This window comes from Budorcas taxicolor, chromosome 3, assembly GCF_023091745.1.
Source record: "Budorcas taxicolor isolate Tak-1 chromosome 3, Takin1.1, whole genome shotgun sequence".
In the NCBI taxonomy this organism is placed as follows: Eukaryota; Metazoa; Chordata; class Mammalia; order Artiodactyla; family Bovidae; genus Budorcas; species Budorcas taxicolor.
The window spans coordinates 2,521,861-2,542,020 of record NC_068912.1 but is presented as its reverse complement, the minus strand read 5'-3'; the positions used below and the strand labels follow the sequence as shown (position 1 = coordinate 2,542,020).

Below are 20,160 nucleotides of genomic sequence, written 5' to 3'. Positions count from 1 at the left end.
GCATTGAGGCTCAAGATATAATATGGTCCACTACACACAGTTAGATATCAGTTCAAATTCTTAGAAATCCTAAAAATTCTTGAGTTATCTAAAACTCTAAATGACTTTTCAGAGTTGTGCCAAGAACTGAAACTAAGCTGTTTTGTCTTAATCTATATATCACAAAAGGAAGCGATGACACACCTTAATTGGAACCTGTTTTTTATCTTTCTCATCTGATACATTCTTTTGAAAAGCTTCTGCTAAGATCTCATAAAGCAAGGTTCTTCATATTTCTGAAGGCAGTACTCCTTATGTTTAATGAAAGTTTTCTCCCAAAAGATTTATTTGTTGCATTTAAAGTACAAAAACAAATACACAGATCCAGATATTGAACCACACATACTTATCTATACATATATTATTTATATGGGGTCGCAAAGAGTTGGACACGACTGAGCGACTGAACTGACTGAACTGAAACCCATCTGTACATTCTAGTGTATCTACCTATAACATCTCTTGAATTAAAAAGTCACGTATCTTTTAAGAAACAAACTTGGTAGTAACACTGCCATTTGAAAGGATAGTTCACAGGAACAGGAGAATTAACCAAGTAAAAATCCAGTATGTTTACTTGAACTTAGAACAGTTTACAGGAATAATGAACAGATGAACCTACCAATCAAAGTCTTTGGGCCTAACAACTCTAAAAGAAAGGAATTATGAGAAGATATTTTATAAGGTTAATTACATCCTAAGAGATTATTCTGATTTGGTTTTTAAAGAAAAGACTATCTCATCAAACAGCATAGCATTTCTAAGTCTTATTTTCTATGAAACTGTAATAGGCAACTATATCTGTTAAAACTCGTCACACACAAAGAAAGTATATTAAACTGATTACTAACAAAGATAACCAATTTTTAACATTTTGTCAAAATCAGTTAAAAGAAAAAAACAGTTCAGGAGAAAAGCAGAAATTTTAGACTTGCCAAATACAGAATATGTGATGTCTCTGAACAAACAGACATCCTCCTGATTGTGGAGACAAAGTTATAACAGCTTCTTTGTTCTAGAATGTCACCCACCTCACATGAAGACCATAGGATACTAGGGCTCAGATGCCCAAACATCGCTACTCCAGGCACCGAACTTTCTCAGTGCCTAGTCCCATAACTGGAACACACACACATACACAAGAGAGAGATGGGTCATTATCAAAATCAGATTTATATTAATGGTGTCACAGTAGCAACACAAAATGTACTGTCTCATTTCCATAGGAAAGATTATATTTACACTATACACTTAAGTCTTGAAACGAGAATCACCAAAACATTCAATCCAATAATCAGTGAGGTTGCTGAGGGTCCCACACCGTCAGGTCCTGATTCAGCAGAACAAAAGCCCCTCCTTGGCTGCCAAGCGCTGGCGATGGACTTTGTCTTGCTGCAGCTCTTCATGATTTGGATGCCAGAGTTTCATAATGATCCTTTCAATGTTGAGAGCATATACGGTATGGGTAGGAATGACTTCCCTGTGTACCTGGGATAAAAACATCAGCATGTCTCCAATTATACTTCAGTATACTTATTTTTCCAACACAGAAAATGAAAGTAAGGTTTATATCAACAAAACACTCACACAAAAGACACAAACCTGTTAAGTTTTGAGCCAGAACTTAATAAAACCCAAAACAGATAACAAAAAAAACAAGGAAATAACAAGGCTCTGAAGGAAAAATAAGGGAACAAAGAGGTTTTTTTTGTTTGTTTCCTTTTACTGGAAAGGTGAGGAATGGGGGAGGTAAGTTAGGAAGGATTCCTGAGAGCAGGATTGGAAAATAAGGCTAGCATTAATGGCTTTAATAACAAACAAAAACTAAAAAACAAAAGTCAGGAAATGGAAAAGCTAGTGAATATCTTTGTAGACTTGAACCATAAATCCAGATAAACCTTAAGGTGCCAAGAGTTACCTGCAAAGCTTCAAAAAGGTCGTACATGTTCACTGGAGGCAAAGATGCGGGCAGTGTGTCCCCCGAGCACGCCAGCAGGAGTGCAGCCTGCTGCTCAGCATCGTCGGGGGGCGGGTGGGACGCTGGGTTCTGACCAGCACAAGGAGCGGAGAGGGCTGGCGGGCTGAAAACAAAACGTTCCAGTAAGAAAGAGGGAACAACCAGAGCCACTGAACACCCAGAATAGGGACGGTCTGCTAGAAAACTTCTTATAAAATGTATCTCAAAAGGAATCAGAGATCCAATTATTTTTCAGCCAGTGTATACATGAATAACCTACAATTTTCATTTTTAAAGGCAGCCCATCCCTTAGGCTGGAAATAAAATGCAGTGCAACTGCATTTACCCTCCTCCCTCCACAAGTGTCAAAATATTTGTTAAGTCATGATACAGAGTCAAAATTGTTGCCTGCCCTTAAAGAACTTCTAAATGGAAAAAAATAATAGAGCCTAATTAAAGGAAAATGAAATTGCAAACTGACTTGGAGAGGAAACGAAAGACAACAGGATCAAAAAATAACAAGCAAGGAAAGATAAAGCACAAAGGCAGCAACGGGCAAAACTGGAGGGTAGAGAAAATACACCCAAAGTTTGCCAAGCTCGCCAAATAGAACCCAGATATAACTGGCAAGACAAGCATGATTTTTGTATCATAATACAGTAGAAGACAAGCTATGCCATTCTGGAGAACACAGAGTAGGTGAAACAGCAAGGAGGGAACTCGGAGGAAAGCACAAGTGGAGTGTGAGTGTGGGTTTTGGCACAAGACAAAGGCAGCCCTGATGGAGAAACAGGTGGTCAAGAATGAGGCAGGAGCCTTCCAGGGACAGGCTGGCAGGGAGAGAGGGCGGCTGGAGGCCTGGCAGGCTCAGACACTGCTCCAGCACTCACCCAACACAAGGGGCTGTTTTTCTCTAAAGACGAATGACTCACAAAGGAGAACAAATAATAGACAACAGATATGCTTGAACGAGGTTGAGAAAGTAAATCTTCACCTATGGCAGTCTGAAATAGTGAACCCAATTTAAGCCAGTGCTCTCCAAAATGAGCCTTGTGAGTTCTGTCGAGGTCTGCAGAGCCATGAAACAAGCACCAGTACCAGGCCCTCCCTACAGTGTCAGCACCGTTTGCTCCGACTCCCTGCTCAGCTCTCCCACCACACACCCCACCACGATCGTGCCACCGGCCTTCCCTGCCGGTTACTTCTTCCCCATCACCACTCCAGCCAGCTTTCCCAATCATACTTTTTTCTCCCTCTCTTCTCCCTGAAGAGAGACAACAAAGGGAAGATAATCCAGGTCATCTCAGAGGGATGTTTCAGGACAGCATAGAGGTCCTGGGAGCCCACAGTGCTGAGAGGTTCCAGAGATCGGAGCTGAAAGACCAAATCTGCACAAGAGGGTGCCAAGAGCAACCGATGACACTCAGCCCAGGCCACCATCGTGAGCTCCAGCTACAAACGCCAGGTAAGGATCTGGAGACACACCCACCACTGCTCCTCCCACCATCAAGAAACCCAACCCTGACCCAACAATCACAGGCCACATCTCCGAGTGACAGCTGGCCCACTCCCACCACCAGGAGGTGCTGCCCCAGGAGCCTTCAAGATGCACTGCCCTCAGAGAGTGGGGCCACTCGCATTAAACCACACGCCGCGGCCAAACTCTACAACTTTACTTTTGATCTACAGAGTACCAAAAGAATTCACTAGTTATGTAAGAAAACAACTTGAGAAAATAAAACTGTACTGCTCTCAGAGATACCCTAGACTCACAGAAACTCAATAACCAATTATTTAACAGTGGTCTATTATTAAGAGTAGCATAACCAACTAGAAAGGATAGATGCAAAAATCGCAAGAAACTTCACATACCTTTCTATTAAGCTGTTGTAAGCTACTACACTATTCTTCAGGTATGGCTGTGGGGTCACATTACTACCAAAGGCATATTTAAAATGACCATCACGTAATCGGTAAGCTTTCCTTCTTGACACAACTGATGTCAGTATGTCTTTAAGGTGATTCTGTAAAAACAAGAAAAAAAAAAGAAAAATAGCATGAACTTGTCTTAAAAGCAAACCATAAAACTTCCATTAACCAAACAATTGTTTATTGGCACTTAATGAACGGAGACGTGAGAACGGGAAGGAAGTGCTGAAGCCAAGTGAATGCTCACTAGAAAGCCACAGGCCACACCAGAGTGGCAGGGTCTAGCCAAGAGTAAAGGGCGATGACTGTTTTATTCAGCTCTACTTGAGATGAGCCTGCTCTACGGAAATGTATTAAACTCTAAATTGGCTCCCGTCTCTCAAAAATGATTTTCAGATAGCTTTAAATAGAAGTACAAAAACAAGTTATTTTTTAAAGTAGCGAACTACCTTGAAGCTTGTTTGAAAATGGTACAAAATGTTTTAAGATCAGAAATATATTATAGTGCCCAATCTACTAAAATCCTTGCATAAATAGAATCCTGGCTCTCTCAAAAGCCACATAAAAGACAGCTATATACAGGAAATAAATAGGTATCAGGTATTTGACATCTCTTCACCTTTGTGACAGCCTGAGAGAGGGTTAGAGACTGTCGGTGAAAACAGAGACAGACGAGTCCCAGACTACCATTATCAACAGCAGAGCCAGGGGGCACGGTATTTCAATTATGCCAATAAGATCACCTCACGTCAGGACAGCATGGTACCATCTGTAGCTTAAAACTTCATGAGATAGCTATTATAATCTCTGAGGTACAGGCGAGGAAACAGAGGCCCAGAGAACCGAAAGGAAAGCCCCAATGTCACCTGTCAGTACCCGTGTAGACCCCAGTGTACGTTTTGTCTAGTGACTGAATGAGTGAAATTAATGAATGAAAGGGTGTGCTGAGACAGAATCCCACAGTTTGGACACCACGCCTAATAATGCTCTTCAAATGCTGTGCCACAGCAAAGTCAAGTGATTCTAATCTTTAGGATTCTCAATCTCAATTTTTTGCTTAAAAACTGTCCCCTTGTTAACAAGTTAAACATCAAAAGTGTTATGCCACTCGTAACCTTTTGAAAAGCTTAGTCTGTTAACTGAAAGCAACTGTTTGGATTGTGATGTTTCTCCCCTCAAGAGAAAACAATTTCAGCAAGGCAATTCTGAAATCAGAGTTACATTTTAGCTCTTTTCTTGCAGTACTAACTCTGAATAACACACACAAGCCTGTCACATTCAATCGACAGGAGTGTTTTTGACACCAGCAAACCAACCTCCACCGCGTAGACCACAGCTGAGACAGCCTCCTCGGTGACGTTGTCCAGCCCATGTTCGTAGGCAGTCACTATCATTCTCCCTTCAAGCTGACCCCGAGTAGGAAGCATCATTGTGTGGGAACAAAGTTTCAAGTCATCATCATCCTGGGGATCCTTTGCCACAAACTGCTGGGCTCCTGAGAGGGGATTCTGAGGCTGGAATCTATGCTATAGGTAAGAAAACTTTTCAAAATTATTCATTACATGGCAAGTAATAAGACACAAACAAGAGTAACCAATGAATTGGACCTGCAATCCTACAAATTAATGCCATCAAAACTAAACCACAAGAGTTAAAAAAACAGGAACTCATGCGCAAATAATCACAGATTCACAACCATTACATATCTATAATGAAGATATGAGTTAAGGGGAATAGTAGTAGTATGCACAGTAGTTTATCCTATTTAATTAATTCCTTATATGGCTCTGCTAAAAATAATAAATGGGGAGAAGGAGCAGATATAAAACTATTTTCAAACAAGTCAAAACATTTTAAGTACACTGGTAAGTAAGCAGATTCTGAACGCAGAAATATACAGTGAATGTTTCAGAAGACTGGTAATTTCTGTTACCAACATAACAGATCTAATAGCAAATATTCCAAGATAATGTAGGCTAGTATAACTCTTCAGTTACATTATATTCCACTAACAATTCTCAACACAGAATTTTTTTTAAGACAGTCATTAGTTTTTTAAAAAATAGCCTTTTCCAATCTTTTCCACTTATAAAACCCCAGCCTTGCTCTGGGAGATGCTGAGAGCACATTTACATTCTCCATCATCAGTAGGAGATACGCCTCTGTAGCTTTTGGTTAAGTCCAGCTCACAAGATTTTGTAGCAAATATGGCTTGTCCTGTTTGAAGTCTGTATTATAAAAGCAAGTTGCTTTTCCATTTTCCAAGTACAAAACTATTTCATATCAAACATGCTTTTTTAAAGCAAGTATGCCTCTCTGGAGATGCGGATGCCCTCCAGATCGAACATTATTGATATAAAACATGGAGCAAAAAGTAGAAGTAAGTAAATGTTTGTTGATGTTAATCAATAAAGTACCCAATCAAATCTATAAAAGGGATAGGGAAACTTTGTTCCCTGGATGTAAACCTGAAAAAGCAAGTTATTCTGAAATGTTTACAAATTTCATAGTCCAATGCCTTCAAGATTTCTCTGAGGATCCCCAGAAGGCTCAAGGTTTACCAGGGCATCACCAGGATCTTGCTGGAGGCCTCTAGGCCTCCTGGACCCTTGGAACAGAAGTCTTCAATCTGGGTAACATTATTCATTCCCAAAGATATTTTAGAGAAAAAAAAACACAGGTATAGTTCTTGAATCACTGAAAAATTATTATATACTAATGACAACATATTAATAATTATGCAGTAACAAACCAGAAGTATAAAAATTCAGACACTTTGGTAAAGAGGGTTTCAAAGATTGAGTCCCAATTTCAAATTCAATAACATCTTTTCCTCCCCAAATAACGTGTTTTTCTCTTCACCTTTTTTCAACTTTCCTACCAGAATTATAATATTCATTAAAAAACTAAAGCCAGTTCCGTCACAACAGTTCTTAAATCAGTCATTACCAAGATTTACTGAAGAACAACCTACATCAAATTTCTGACGAACAGAAGAAAGCTTTTTCTTTCCCTTTGGTTTTCCAGGTTTGGCTGCAGAACCCCCTGTCCAGGGTAAAGATCCAGCACCCTCTGTGAGACAGAAAAATAACAATCATAAGAGAAAAGAACGACAACTGATAACTGCTGAGTTTTGTTTTCCCTTTGGGTTAAAGAAGTATGAGATGCTCAAATGATGAAAATAAACAATAAATGCTTAAATTCAGGTGTCTTTCTGCTTCTCTAAAAAAAACTTCAAATTCTCTCAAATCACTTTTTTTTCCTAGCTGTAACCAAAATTGTTCTTTTAGGAAGACAAATTTGTTTTTCACATTTTTAATTGTCTATAGGGTGCTTGTTTGCTTAATAGTAGCAGTAACATTATGAAAGCAGGACAGAGTTTTCTAGTTCAAGACAGCGAACTGATCACATGTATTTGTCTCCTCTCTCTTCCAAGACCCTACTAAACACAACCGTAGGAAAAAGTAAATGGCACGTCCACAACAGAGACTAACAGGAAAATGAGTGGCAGACCGAGATGAGATCCCACCAAATTCCAAGGATAGGCTAAAAAGGAGCCAACTTACAAAGTGGACACATGGAAGCTACGGCCTAAGCTAGGCAAGCTTGGTGAATAGGTGGAACTAAGTTAACCTGACCAGTCGACATCCATATAGAATCTGAATTTGTAGTTGAGTCCAGTAGAAAGCAGGAAGGAGAATACAGCTAAAAACAAGATTAATGGAGTATCTATGTTGAAAAGTCATCCATACAAACGCCTTCCCTCACATCCAGGACTGAACTCAGAACAACACAAAAAAGATGGGTCCCCTGATCAAAAGTTAATAATTTCAAGACAACCCCAGTACAGCACCAAGCCAAGTGCAGGCCCTTCCGAGTTCACTGGACAGTTGTTCCTGGCCCCACGCAAGCAGTCCCGCTCACCCCTGTGCACAGGGGGGCATACGCCACAGGAGGACGGAGAACTCTTCTCTAGTTAAAGCAAAACAAAACTTCTTGGCTTTACTGAGGTGGCTGGCATGGGTGCTGGCACCCTCAAGCACAGCCCCACTGTAACACTGGCTTCCTGTCACTCTAAAGGGCATCTCCAGGCAGTTTTATGCTTCATTCTTAAACACAAATCATCAGACATTTGATAGACATCTGTAACATGGTAAGAAAGACCAAGCTAAACAAACAAAAAAATCAAAGTTATATACACTTGAAAAAAGAATCCCAAAGAATTTAAAGAAAAAAGACAATGCACATAAAGTATCTAGGACACAGCTGTTAGTAGTCAACAAATAATATCATTAAAACCATCTTTCTTGCCTGGCTTCGAGAAATAGTAAGCAATTTGACCACAATTATCAACACACACAAAAATTATATTTCTATATTGTACTTTTAGTAGAAATCATCTCTTTGTTGCCAACAAATATTTTAAGGAAAGATATTCTGGGTGTTTGATGGAGAAATAATCTCTTAAATTCCAATGTATCTTCATTTATTTTTAAACAACCAACAACAAACATTCAAGAGTATCAAAGGCTTTAATTGAAACCAGCCATCTACATTAACACCACTCCATATTCTTTGGGCTTTTTTTATTTCTAAGGGGGATCTCACACGTTCTTTCGCCTGCTTTTTCATGCCCACGTAGGGCAGATATTACGGTCTCATGGATGCTCACAGCAGTCAATAATTAGACATGTCACCTAAGCTAGCGGCAAAACTTAAACTTGAACCCAAGTCTCCTGACGCCTATCAACCAAAGTTTTCAATTCCAATCGTCCCACTGAATCTTTTGGGTGTGTGGCACTTCAGAATACATCCACCTAAAAAGTAAGATCCATCCTCACAGAATGTTGGCTTTTCTGATCAAATTAAATTTTAAACAATACAGTGGATTATCTTTATGATCTAACAGGCAAAAGTCCACTTCTATTTAAATTAAACAAAACATCAGGCATAGTGTAGAATGTGCAGCAAGGGGTATGGTGAGGGGTGGAGAGCAGCCTCCCTGCTCTAACACCAGTCTCCGGAAACAAATGCTCTTTACCACTCTTCCCAGCAAGGTAACTTCTCTTGAGTGTGAAGAACAGGCCTTTAGGATATCTTATCTGAATTCTCCATCTTACAACAGAGCTTAGCAGAGGGAGATGATACAAAATACTAGCCATGTCTAGATAAAAGAGGCTTCCCTGGTGGCTCAGATGGTAAAGTGCCTATCTGCAACATAGGAGACCTGGGTTCGATCCCTGGGTTGGGGGAACCCCTGGAGAAGGAAATGGCAGCCACTCTAGTAGTCTTGCCTGGAAAATCCAATGGACGGAGGAGCCTGGTAGGCTACTACAGTCCATGGGGTTGCAAGGAGTCAGACACGACCGAGTGACTCCCCTTTCTCTAGATAAGCATGGGCTTTTAATAAATGACCATCAGAATTACCACAGGCCCTTTAAAAGCAACAACAAAAACCAATAGTACCTGTAAATACAAGAGCCCAAGAAAAGCTTTACCATGAGGCAAATTTTTAATGTATTTATTTGGTTTTGACTAACTGATTAAAATAAGATTGAAAGAGGTCACTTGTACCACTTAAACTTCCAAAAAACTAGGGGCAAAAAAATCATTGTCTGTACCCATTTTCTTAGGCTGAAGTGACAGACGTGGCTTCCATGTACCTCCCTACCATGGTGCTATTCACTACCTTTGTTCTTCACCAATAGTTTGCCAAACACAGGCTGACGCACTTAACCTTCCAGGTGCTAATATCTCACTGAATTAAGATCAGGAAAACCCAAGTTCTCAACACATGCTGTGGTTTCTCCTCACCTGGTTTACCCTCCATACATCTCTGGTGAACCTCGTCTAACCGCCAAATGCCCTCTCTTCACTCTCCTCAGCTTCTTCCTCCTGACTAACTACTCGCCTCCTCACCTCTGGTTTACTTAAGTAACTGAAACCCAGTAAAGCCCAAAAGTCAATGTAAGGACAGTGAAATTACCTGCTTTAAAAAGGTCCTATAAAAGAATCAGCACTTTATAATAAAATCTGTCTTCTAAGCAGTTCAAAGAACATTTCATTTGCAAACATGTCTGTTAGAGGCAGCGAGAGCCTGGTAATACACCCGAGTTTGTGGCTCTGCTGACTGACATCCCTAGAGGTTACCTGCACTCCCTTACCTGGTGTAGACACCAAAATCTGACACCGCGTGAGAATGGCCAGGAGGAAATCGTTGTGAGAGTGGACTGGAAGAGGGAAGATGGCCACAAGTCAAGCACACGACATTCACAACATACGAAACCACTGTTTTAGTCTAGTTTCTAAAGACTTTGGATATCCCCTACTCTGCCATTCTTTACATTTACTTTTAAATATCCACATTATTTAAATGACCTTACATACTACTAAAACAAAAAAAAATTTTTAACTTAATTTATTGCAGATCTGGGAAAACTTCAGAACAGTAAAATAAGTCCCCAGATTATTTTACCATTATCCTGTGTGAGAAGTCTATGAGCTTCAAGGTCAAACTCTTCTTTGCTGATCTTCTGCTTGAACCACAACTTTAAGTTAGCCCAGTATCTGCAGAGGCAGAAGCAATATTAAGAACCTCAGGTTTGCTTCTTCCCCAAGTTCACTTTATCTCCCTCAACTCCCAGAAAAGAAGGAAATTTTGCATTCCCTAATGTTATGGACTGAGTTGTGTTTCCCCCCAAATTCATATGTTGAATCCCTAACCCCTAGTACGACAGAATGTGACAGGGCCTTCAAAGAGGTAATTAAGTAACCTGCTTATTTAATTTAAATGCAGAGTATATCATGAGAAACGCTGGACTGGATGAAGCACAAGCTGGAATCAAAAGACTGCCAGGAGAAATATCAATAACCTCAGATATGAAGATGACACCACCCTTATGGTAGAAAGTGAAGAAGAACTAAAGAACCTCTTAATGAAACTGAAAGAGGAGAGTGAAAAAGCTGGCTTAAAGCTCAACATTCAGAAAACTAAGATCATGGCATCTGGTCCCATCACTTCATGGCAAATAGATGGGAAAACAATGGAAACAGTGACAGACTTTATTTTGGGGGGCTTCAAAGTCACTGCAGATAGTGACTGCAGCCATGAAATTAAAGGACGCTTGCTCCTTGGTAGAAAAGCTATGACCAACCTAAACAGCATATTAAAAAGCAGAGACATTACTTTGCCAACAAAGGTCCATCTAGTCAAGGCTATGGTTTTTCCAGTGGTCATATATGGATGTGAGATGGACTATAAAGAAAGCTGAGCGCCAAAGAATTGATGCTTTTGAACTGTGGTGTTGAAGAAGACTCTTGAGAGTCCCTTGGACTGCAAGGAGATCCAACCAGTCCATCCTAAAGGAAATCAGTCCTGAATATTCATTAGAAGGACTGATGCTGAAGCTGAAACTCCAATAATTTAGCCACCTGATGCAAAAAAACTGACTTATTGGAAAAGACCCTGATGCTGAGAAAGATTGAAGTCAGGAGGAGAAGGGGACGACAGAGGATGAAATGGTTGGATGGCATCACTGACTCAATGGACATAAATCTGAGTAAGCTTCGGAAGTTGGTGATGGGACAGGAAAGCCTGGCGTGCTGTAGTCCATGGCGTCGCAAAGAGTCGGACAGGACCGAGCGACTGAACTGAACTGGAGGAATCAGGGTAGACCCTAACCCAATGAGACTGCTGTCCTTATAAGAAGGGATTAGGATACAGACAAGAGACAGCAGGCAATAGCCAATGGGAGAGGCCTCAGAAAATAACAACCCTGCTCACACCCTGATGTCAGACTTCTAGACTCCGGAATGGTGAGAAAATAAATCAGTTGTTTAAGCTCCTTAGGAGCCAGAATACCGTCAAAAGGGGAAAGTCCTCCCTAAAATGGACTGAGCAGTAGTCACAGAATCTGACCTATATAAGTCAACCAGCTAAAAACCATAGCTGTACCTTTCCTTCCTCACTGTTGCCTTTCTAAAGGACCTACTCTCCAGAAAAATACACTTAAAATTATTTTAAAATATTATTAAAGTTGTCAAATATTGTTTATTTGAAAGCTGCTGAGAGTAGATCTTAACAACTTACTGCTCAAAGACTTAATAAGTCTTTTGTTAACATGAATATTATTGACCAGAGTGTTTCAATATTCACTTACATAACAAATAGATGGTCATAGGTGTTAGTTTCTACAAAAACCCCCTAATCAATAATGTATTAAAAGTTTTCATCACAAGAAAAAAATAATTTTTTAACTATGTATGACGAGAGACATGAACTAGACCTATTGTGGTGCCACAGTGCAAAATATATACAAATACTGAATCATTAATGTGGTGCCCCTGAAACTAATGAAAAGCTGTACGTCATTTATACCTCAATTTTAAGAAAGATTTATATTTTAAAGTTTCTGTCTTTTATAGATTGAGGAGTGCGGTTTTTTAAAGTGAAAACCAACCCCTAATCATAAAAATTACTAGTTAACTGGTAGGAAAAAAGGATCCAATCTTTTATACCTTAACAACATTATTAAAAATAGGAGTAAAGTACTTGATTTTTCACATCCACACCCCTAGTTTTGATGCTTAAGAAAGCTATTCCTCATTCATGAAACAGGACTAATAATTACTTAGCACATGCTTTCACAGTACCTTTCAATTCACGATTAGCTACTTTCTAATGCTCATTTGCATTCCTAACAACCAAGTCCTAAACAAGACGGTTTAATGCTCTCACTGTCGTCATTATACCCATGGCAGTTTCTCCTGCTGTCCTATACACCGATCAGTTTAAGGCTGGCTAACTATATATATGTAATTTTTTGAGTTCCTGTACTCCCCACCCCAACCCCACTGGAGAAAATCCATAACTTTAATGGAGCCCTAAAGTTTCCCAAGACCCATTTCATTCAGCAGCAAAACAAGTTTAGTTCTAGAACCTGGCACAACATTTCACCTGAGTCAAATTCATTAGTCAATAATACCTTCTCAATAGCAAACACTTACATGATTCCTCTGCCTTTCTAAAGACAAGAACAATTTAAAAGTGAAATAAAGTGCCATAGAAAAGCAAAAGTCTTTCCTATCCCATTCTATACAACAAAAGAGAGTAACATGAGAAAAACTTCATTATTTAAAAACTCTGTGTTCCTATTTTACAAGAAAGGATACTTTCAAATACTTCATATTTGAAGTAAACTAAGGCAAGACTCTGCCAACCTGATGCTATCTTTTCAAACTTTACAGCCCAAATAGCCAGCACTGGCTACCTATCACGTTGAAGACTCACTTCCAATCCTGGTCCCTGTATTAACTCGTTGTATAGCCATGGACAACTGATTGTTTTCCTTAAAAATAAGGAAAACAAAGTAAGCCAGCCTCTAGGATAATGGGTGATGAGTATAAATGGATCGGACTAAGAAGCACTGCAGAAACCTGGGGAAAATTAAATAATATATGGCTAAATCATCCAAAAAACAAAGCACTCATTTGAACCCAACACTCTACTGAGTACTATACAAAGTGAGTAAGTTAGCAAAGCTCCTGTCTTTCTAGAAGCTGACATGGGCAGACAACCTGACATAAAGGACATTAGGACAACAGCATAAAATAGCCTGAGATCCTTATACACCTGATATATTTTATCTACAAACAAGAACCGCATTTAAATGGTCAGGCTGTACAAACCAAGACAAACTACTCAAGTAGGATATGTGAGAAAATATTGTAGGACAGATTGCTCAACCAAGAAGCACTTTTTAAGGAGCAGAAGGGAAAAAAGACAATGGAAAACATTAATAAGGAAAAACACTGTACCACTAACTCTACCTAACACAAAGGTACATTTTGATTGCATTCTTAATGGAGATTGAGCTACAGATGCACCAAATTTAGCTTCGGCATCTGTATTTGACCAACATCTGATAGCCAACATTGATCTTTAAAGACCAAATAGGAAACACTAATTTCAACATTTCTGGTGACCTGTGTGACAAGTGTGGCTTCACAGAGGGCATCATCGCATCTAATCAGTCAATTATACACAGGAGCCAAGTTTACTGCTGCATGAAAACATTCACTTTCAAATATTTGTAAGCATCATAAATATAAGAGTGACAAGTCTATTGTGCTTAAAAAGTGTAAATTTCAGCGGTATTACAAAAATAAGCTACAGTAATTAATGACAGTAAAGGCTATTTTACTTATTAAAATAATTAAGGATTTTTAATTAAGCAAGCAAGGAAAGAGAAAGAAAGTCAACATGCATATTAAACTATAACTTCAGGTAAAAATATTTTATTTTTGGGAGTCAATTAATGTTTATAAAAAATTAAATAATTATGTCCAAAATAACATTAAAATTTAATTCCAGTGTTTCTAGTTTGATTTATTATTGTTCCTAATACTAAAATAATCTTTAAAAACTATATTTTGTTTTTAGTTATTCCATTTAGTCCATCGGTGTTCCAAGAAGTCTTACATGCGAATTCTGTGTATCTTGGTAAGACAAAAAGTAGACTGCCACATCAAAATTTCACAAGAAGGAAAAACCAAAACTCATGTATGACATCCAAGTTAAGTAACTTCAATTCAGTGATAATAAAAAAAAATTAAAAGATAAGAAGGAGAAAAAGTGGAGAAAAAGAAAGTATCCCCCAAACACCTTGCACCTCTAGAAACATTTCAAAGTGAATGCCTACTGAGTACTGCAAAATGTACAGAATATCACAAAAATCATCCGGCAGCAACAACACAGGCATTATAGTCTTAAACGTTTAAAATTGGCTTCTAATATTTTAGAAAAATAAAAATGTAACCATACTGTTTTGAAAACTTCCAAATTTGTCCTGGTACTTCGGAGGGGTCCTCCTATGACTTTGGCTTTGTCTGAATTACTGATTTTACACTCAGCCATTTCGGCGATTCTGACCCAACTATGTACTCGGTTCCCTGGGAGCTTCTGGGATCCTTTGCAACCCCCCGGTAAGGTTTCAGAGCGAGAAATTAGACACGAGGGCCCCAATACTGCCATGACTTTTGAAGAGTTACGATCTCGGTCCTCTCGTCTATCAAACGGGAGTGCTAACTGTACCTACCTCAGATCTCTGGTGCGAGGATTAGATGAGACAGTACATCTACAGCGCTTAAAAGGCGTTCAATAAATGTTCGCTACTGCTATCATCACTGTAACTGCAGCAGTGGTCAGTGACTGCTTCACGGAGGGTCTGCCTGCCTTCCGAAACGGCTTTCTCTGTCTTACCCACAGTTCCCGCGCAACTCCTGAGCTCAATAAGCCTCCGCCTCCACGGAGCCCTCCGGCAGCCGGGCGCCTGGAGACGTGCCGGCTCGGACTAGGCCGCTGCTCAGCCACACGCGTCCCGCACTCCCGCGCCCCTGCCGCAGCCGCCCAACAGGCCCTTGGGCGTGAAGGCGTGGAGGACGCCTTGCTCGCCCCACCCAGGACAGAGCCTCGGGGGAAGGCGCCCGCCCGGGTCCCGAGCAAACCGGGGAGGGCGGCCCCTCCAGCCGGGTGCGTCGGGGCTGCCCGCCGGCCCCAGCCGGAAAAACCCACAGGCCCCACAGCCCACGACGCGAGGGGCGCACAGGCCCAGCGGCCGCGTGGAGTCACTGCACGATGGGTGGGCAGCCAGAGGCCGGGGAGCGCCCGCGCAGAGCCGCGGAGGCTGCTTCTGGGGAGGTCTTACTGCTTCACGTTGTCCCCCAGGGCCTCGCTCAAGTTCTTCTTCGCCGCCTCCAGCTCGCTCACAAAGGTCGCCATTGCTCCCCACGTACCAGCCCGACCTCACACCTCTCGGCCGCAGCGACCAGCAACCGAAAAAACAACGCCACGAAGGCTTGGGCTGCGGCGACGCCGCCCGCTCCCGTCTGCCCCGCCCCCAGGAGCTCGGAAGCCCTGGGTTCGGTTTTCAGCTCCGCCCGCCTTGCTGAAGGGAAAGCGCCGAGCCGAGCTCGCCGTTTCCGCGGTCCTCCAGCCCCCGCCCCTCGCGTCGCGTGCCCCGCCTCCTCGCGCTCCACCGTCCCGCCGCCGCCGGGCTGCAGCGCCGCCTGCAGGGCTGGCGCCTCCTGGGCGCTCAGTCTTAGCGCTGCTCGAGTCTCTAATTCGCTCTTTTTACTTGCATGAGTATCTCCTCCCTCCAAGTGAAAAGGTAAATGATGTTGATTTTATTCTCTTTCGTTGCCTTATTTTTTTGCCGACCACTCATTGAATTGACTTGTTAATTTTCTGGCTCCTCCAACTAACGCGTGAGTTCGTGAGAACAGGATTTGTATTTTATTCACTGCTGTTTTCCCTAATTCCTAGAGCAGTACCTGACGCATAGTGGGCTGTCAATAAATATTTGATAAGTGAATGAAATAATGAGGACAAGTAGGGAAAATACACAGAAGGATAAAAGAAAAAAATGTTACCACCCCCAGACAAACTCTTTCCCCCTTCCCATAATTTATAATCATACCCTATCTTCAATTGTGCGTCTTGGTGGGGTTTTCGTTATATTTACTTAATATAATAATATATGTGTTTTCCTCTTATATCACATCGTCTTTATTATCGTAATTTTATTGACAGCATATTAAATACCCTACAGGAGAAAGGCACGCAATAACTTGTTTCCCAATTCTTAGACTATTTCCGTTTCTTCTTTAAAAAACAATGTTGTGATAAACTTTATGCATAAAGCTTTCCCTCATTTAGGATTATTACTTTAAAACAGAGTCCCATAAATAGAATTACTGGGTTAAATGATAGGAGTACTTAAAAGAGTCTTGATGCATATTGTCAAATTGCCTCCCCCAAGTTTGAAATAATCCTAAGTGGCTTTTAAATCTTGTGTAATTTCTCCATGGAGGTTCCTTAAAGCTTCTTCTTTCCTTCAGCAAGTAGACAATGAGTTTCTGTTATGCACCTGGCTCTCTTTTGGGCGCTGGGGATACAAAGATGAACTGGACAGTTAAAGTCCTCCTACCTGTGTCATAAAACTCTAGAGAAATTTTGACTTTTAAAAAACTAGTTATCCATGTATGCTTTTCAAGGCTCCCCACTGACTACTGACCAAATTCCAGTCCCCCTAACCTGGCATTAAAATTTTCTTATGACCTGGATTCAGCCTGCCTGTCCCCTCACACACCCACAGGCCTGATTTCATCACCCGTAGTATCTACTTCACATTCTAGTTATTTGACTTTCTATAACAAACCCTATGTCTCAGTCCTTTTATATCTCCCCTCTGCTAGTGTTGAGACCTATGATTGACTACCTACGTTTTTTACAGTCAGGTTCAAATATTAAAGGGCCCCTTCAGCAGAACTAGGAAGGGGCACAGATGTTTGGGTATATCTGTCAAGAACAGTCCCTGGCTGTGTGGTTATCCCATCTACCTGTCCACTAACAAAATGACTCATCTCTTGGAATCGATACTTGAAAACATGCATACCTCTACACATCTAGCTCAATTAAATAGTCCATCCTCTCTCATCATTTTGTACACCTATTAGCATTCATTTCAGTATAGTTATTCGGGTAAATGTCCATTCAAACTGTAGTGTTAGACAATATAACAAACCAAAGACATCTAATCAAAACACATACTTAATAGAAATGAATACTAAAACCATTTGTAATTTGATAGTTTACCTTAAACTAATTTTCAGTCTTTTAATTAAAAGAAAAACACATGTATCAACGCCTATATGTGGAATCTAGGAAAATGGTACAGATGAACCTATCTACAGGGCAGGATAAAGTCACAGATGTAGAGAGTGGGCACGTGGACACAGTCGGGACGGGGAGAGTGGGCCGGGTTGGGAGAGTACCAGTAACATGTACACTACGATGTGTAAAACAGCTCCTGGGAGGCTGCTGTATAGCACAAGGAGCTCAGCTCAGTGCTCTGTGATGACCTAGAGGGGTGGGACTGGGGTGGGGATTGGGAGGGAAGCCCAAGAGGGAGGGTCTATGTGTACACAGAAAGCTGATTCATGTTGTACAGCAGAAACTAAACAGTCATACTCCAATAAAATTTTTTTTTAGTTATAGCAATACTGGTAAAAAATGCATACCTTATACAGACAACTATTAAATGGCAGGGCTTCCTTGATAGCTCAGTTGGTAAAGAATCCGCCTGCAATGCAGGAGACCTTGGTTCCATTCCTGGGTCAGAAGATCTGCTGGAGAAGGGATAGGCTACCCACTCCAGTGTTCTTGGGCTTTCCTTGTGGCTCAGCTGATAAAGAATCCACCTGCAATGCAGGAGACCTGGGTTCAATCCCTGGGTTGGGAAGATCCCCTGGAGAAGGGAAAGGCTACCCACTCCAGTATTCTAGCCTGGAGAATTCCATGGACACAGTCCAAGAGTCACTACTGAGCGACTTTCACTTTCACTTTTCTTTCATTAAATGGCAGAAAGCGAAGAACTAAAGGACCACTTGATGAAAGCGAAAGAGGAGAGAAAAAGTTGGTTTAAAACTCAACATTCAGAAAACTAAGATCATGGTATCTGGTCCCATCACTTCATGGCAAATAGATGGGGAAACAATGGAAACAATGACAGACTTTATTTTGGGGGGCTCCAAAATCACTGCAGATAGTGACTGCAGCCACAAAATTAAAAGACACTTGCTCCTTGGTAGAAAAATTATGACCAACCTAGACAGCATATTAAAAAACAGAGACATTACTTTGCCAACAAAGGTCCATCTAGTCAAAGCTATGGTTTTTCCAGTAATCATGTATGGATTTGAGAGTTGGACTATAAAGAAAGCTGAGTGCGGAAGAATTGATGCTTTTGAACTGTGGTTTTGGAAGAGACTCTTGAGAGTCCCTTGGACTGCAAGGAGATCCAACCAGTCCATCGTTAAGGAAATCAGTCCTGAATATTCATTGGAAGGACTGATGCTGAAGCTGAAACTCCAATACTTTGGCCGCTTGATGCAAAGAACTGACTTATTGGAAAAGAGCCTGATGCTGGGAAAAATTGAAGGCAGGAGGAGAAGGCGACAGCAGAGGATGAGATGGTTAGATGACATCACCGGCTCAATAGACATGAGTTTGAGCAAACTCCGGGAGTTGGTGATGGACAGGGAAGCCTGGCGTGCTGCAGTCCATGGGGTCACAAAGAGTTGGACACAACTGAGCGACTGAACTGACTGAACTGAACTGATTAAACAGCTTCAGAGAATGTGAAAATCTTTTATAAAATGTAAATAATTCCACAAATAGATTTAGTTTTAAAAATATTTTTTAAAGTATTATTCTATAGCAATTTTCTCTCTCCCAGTTGCTGGCTAGTGTAAGAGTAACTAGTAAAGTCAACTCAATAGGCTATTGGGAACAGACAAGATAAAATAAGAATGTCCTGTGTTTACGTTATCCATATTTTTCCATATTAGTAGGATGAACTGTTGAAGGTTGGTAGTATTATTGATATATTGCCTGTTTTTAATGCAACATCTTTCAAAATCTAATTACACAAATTATAAATATGATTGTGTACGACTATAATGCAAAGGAAAATCCTTCAAAAAGGCCATTTTCATGGCTATTTCACTTACAAATCCATCAAAGTTTGGCCTCTGCTTTCGTAATTCTTCCCAATTCTGTATCTTGTAAAGTCCTGGTTTGTTTTTTTGGCAGCAGGATGGGATGTTGATGGAGTTGTGAGATGTCTCAGCTCTAGAGATGATGATATTGATGGTGATTATGGTTTCTCCCAGGTAGGGTATTTAGGTTTTTTCCCTGGTGGCTCAGAGGTTAAAGCATCTGCTTCCAATGCGGGAGACCTGGGTTTGATCCCTGGGTTGGGAAGATCCCCTGGAGAAGGAAATGGTAACCCACTCCAGTATTCTTGCCTGGAGAATCCCGTGGACGGAGAAGCCTGGTAGGCTACAGTCCACGGGGTCGCAAAGAGTCGGACATGACTGAGCGACTTCACTTTCTGTCACTTCTTAGACATATATATAAAACCACTGATTCCTCTTTCTTCTTTAAAACTCAACATGCAAAAAATGAATATCATGGCATCTGGTCCTATCACTTCATGGCAAATAGATGGGGAAAATGTGGAAACAGTGTCAGATTTCATTTTCTTGGGCTTCAAAATCAATGAGGATGGTGACTGCGGCCACAAAAGTAAAAGACGCTTGCTCCTTAGAAGAAAATCTATGACAAACTTAGTGTATTAAAAAGTAGAGACATCACTTTGCCAGCAAGGTCTGTC

The 20,160-nt window shown here is 40.8% G+C and overlaps 1 protein-coding gene across 1 annotated transcript; it reads right to left on the bottom strand.

Annotated features, from left to right (window-relative positions):
- Positions 1-326: 326 nt before the first annotated feature.
- Positions 327-15,769, bottom strand: TADA1 (transcriptional adaptor 1). Its single transcript, XM_052637372.1, has 8 exons — positions 15,631-15,769; positions 10,401-10,492; positions 10,090-10,155; positions 6,900-6,997; positions 5,242-5,451; positions 3,869-4,020; positions 1,958-2,120; positions 327-1,527 (listed from the first exon to the last, which is right to left on the bottom strand). Exons 1-8 carry the CDS (start codon positions 15,702-15,704, stop codon positions 1,375-1,377), a joined length of 1,008 nt encoding a protein of 335 aa, XP_052493332.1. The 5' UTR covers positions 15,705-15,769; the 3' UTR covers positions 327-1,374.
- Positions 15,770-20,160: the final 4,391 nt, after the last annotated feature.

What these genes read in the sequence shown, in the direction of transcription:
- TADA1 (XM_052637372.1), bottom strand. Translation starts at nt 15,704, where the DNA reads ATGGCGACCTTTGTGAGCGAGCTGGAGGCGGCGAAGAAGAACTTGAGC. An exon ending in CTGGGGGACAACGTGAAGCA is followed by an intron (nt 10,493 to 15,630) that starts GTAAGACCTCCC and finishes CTGCCTCTGCAG; the next exon opens with ATACTGGGCTAACTTAAAGT. An exon ending in TACAACAGCTTAATAGAAAG is followed by an intron (nt 2,121 to 3,868) that starts GTATGTGAAGTT and finishes TTTTGTTTTCAG; the next exon opens with CCCGCCAGCCCTCTCCGCTC.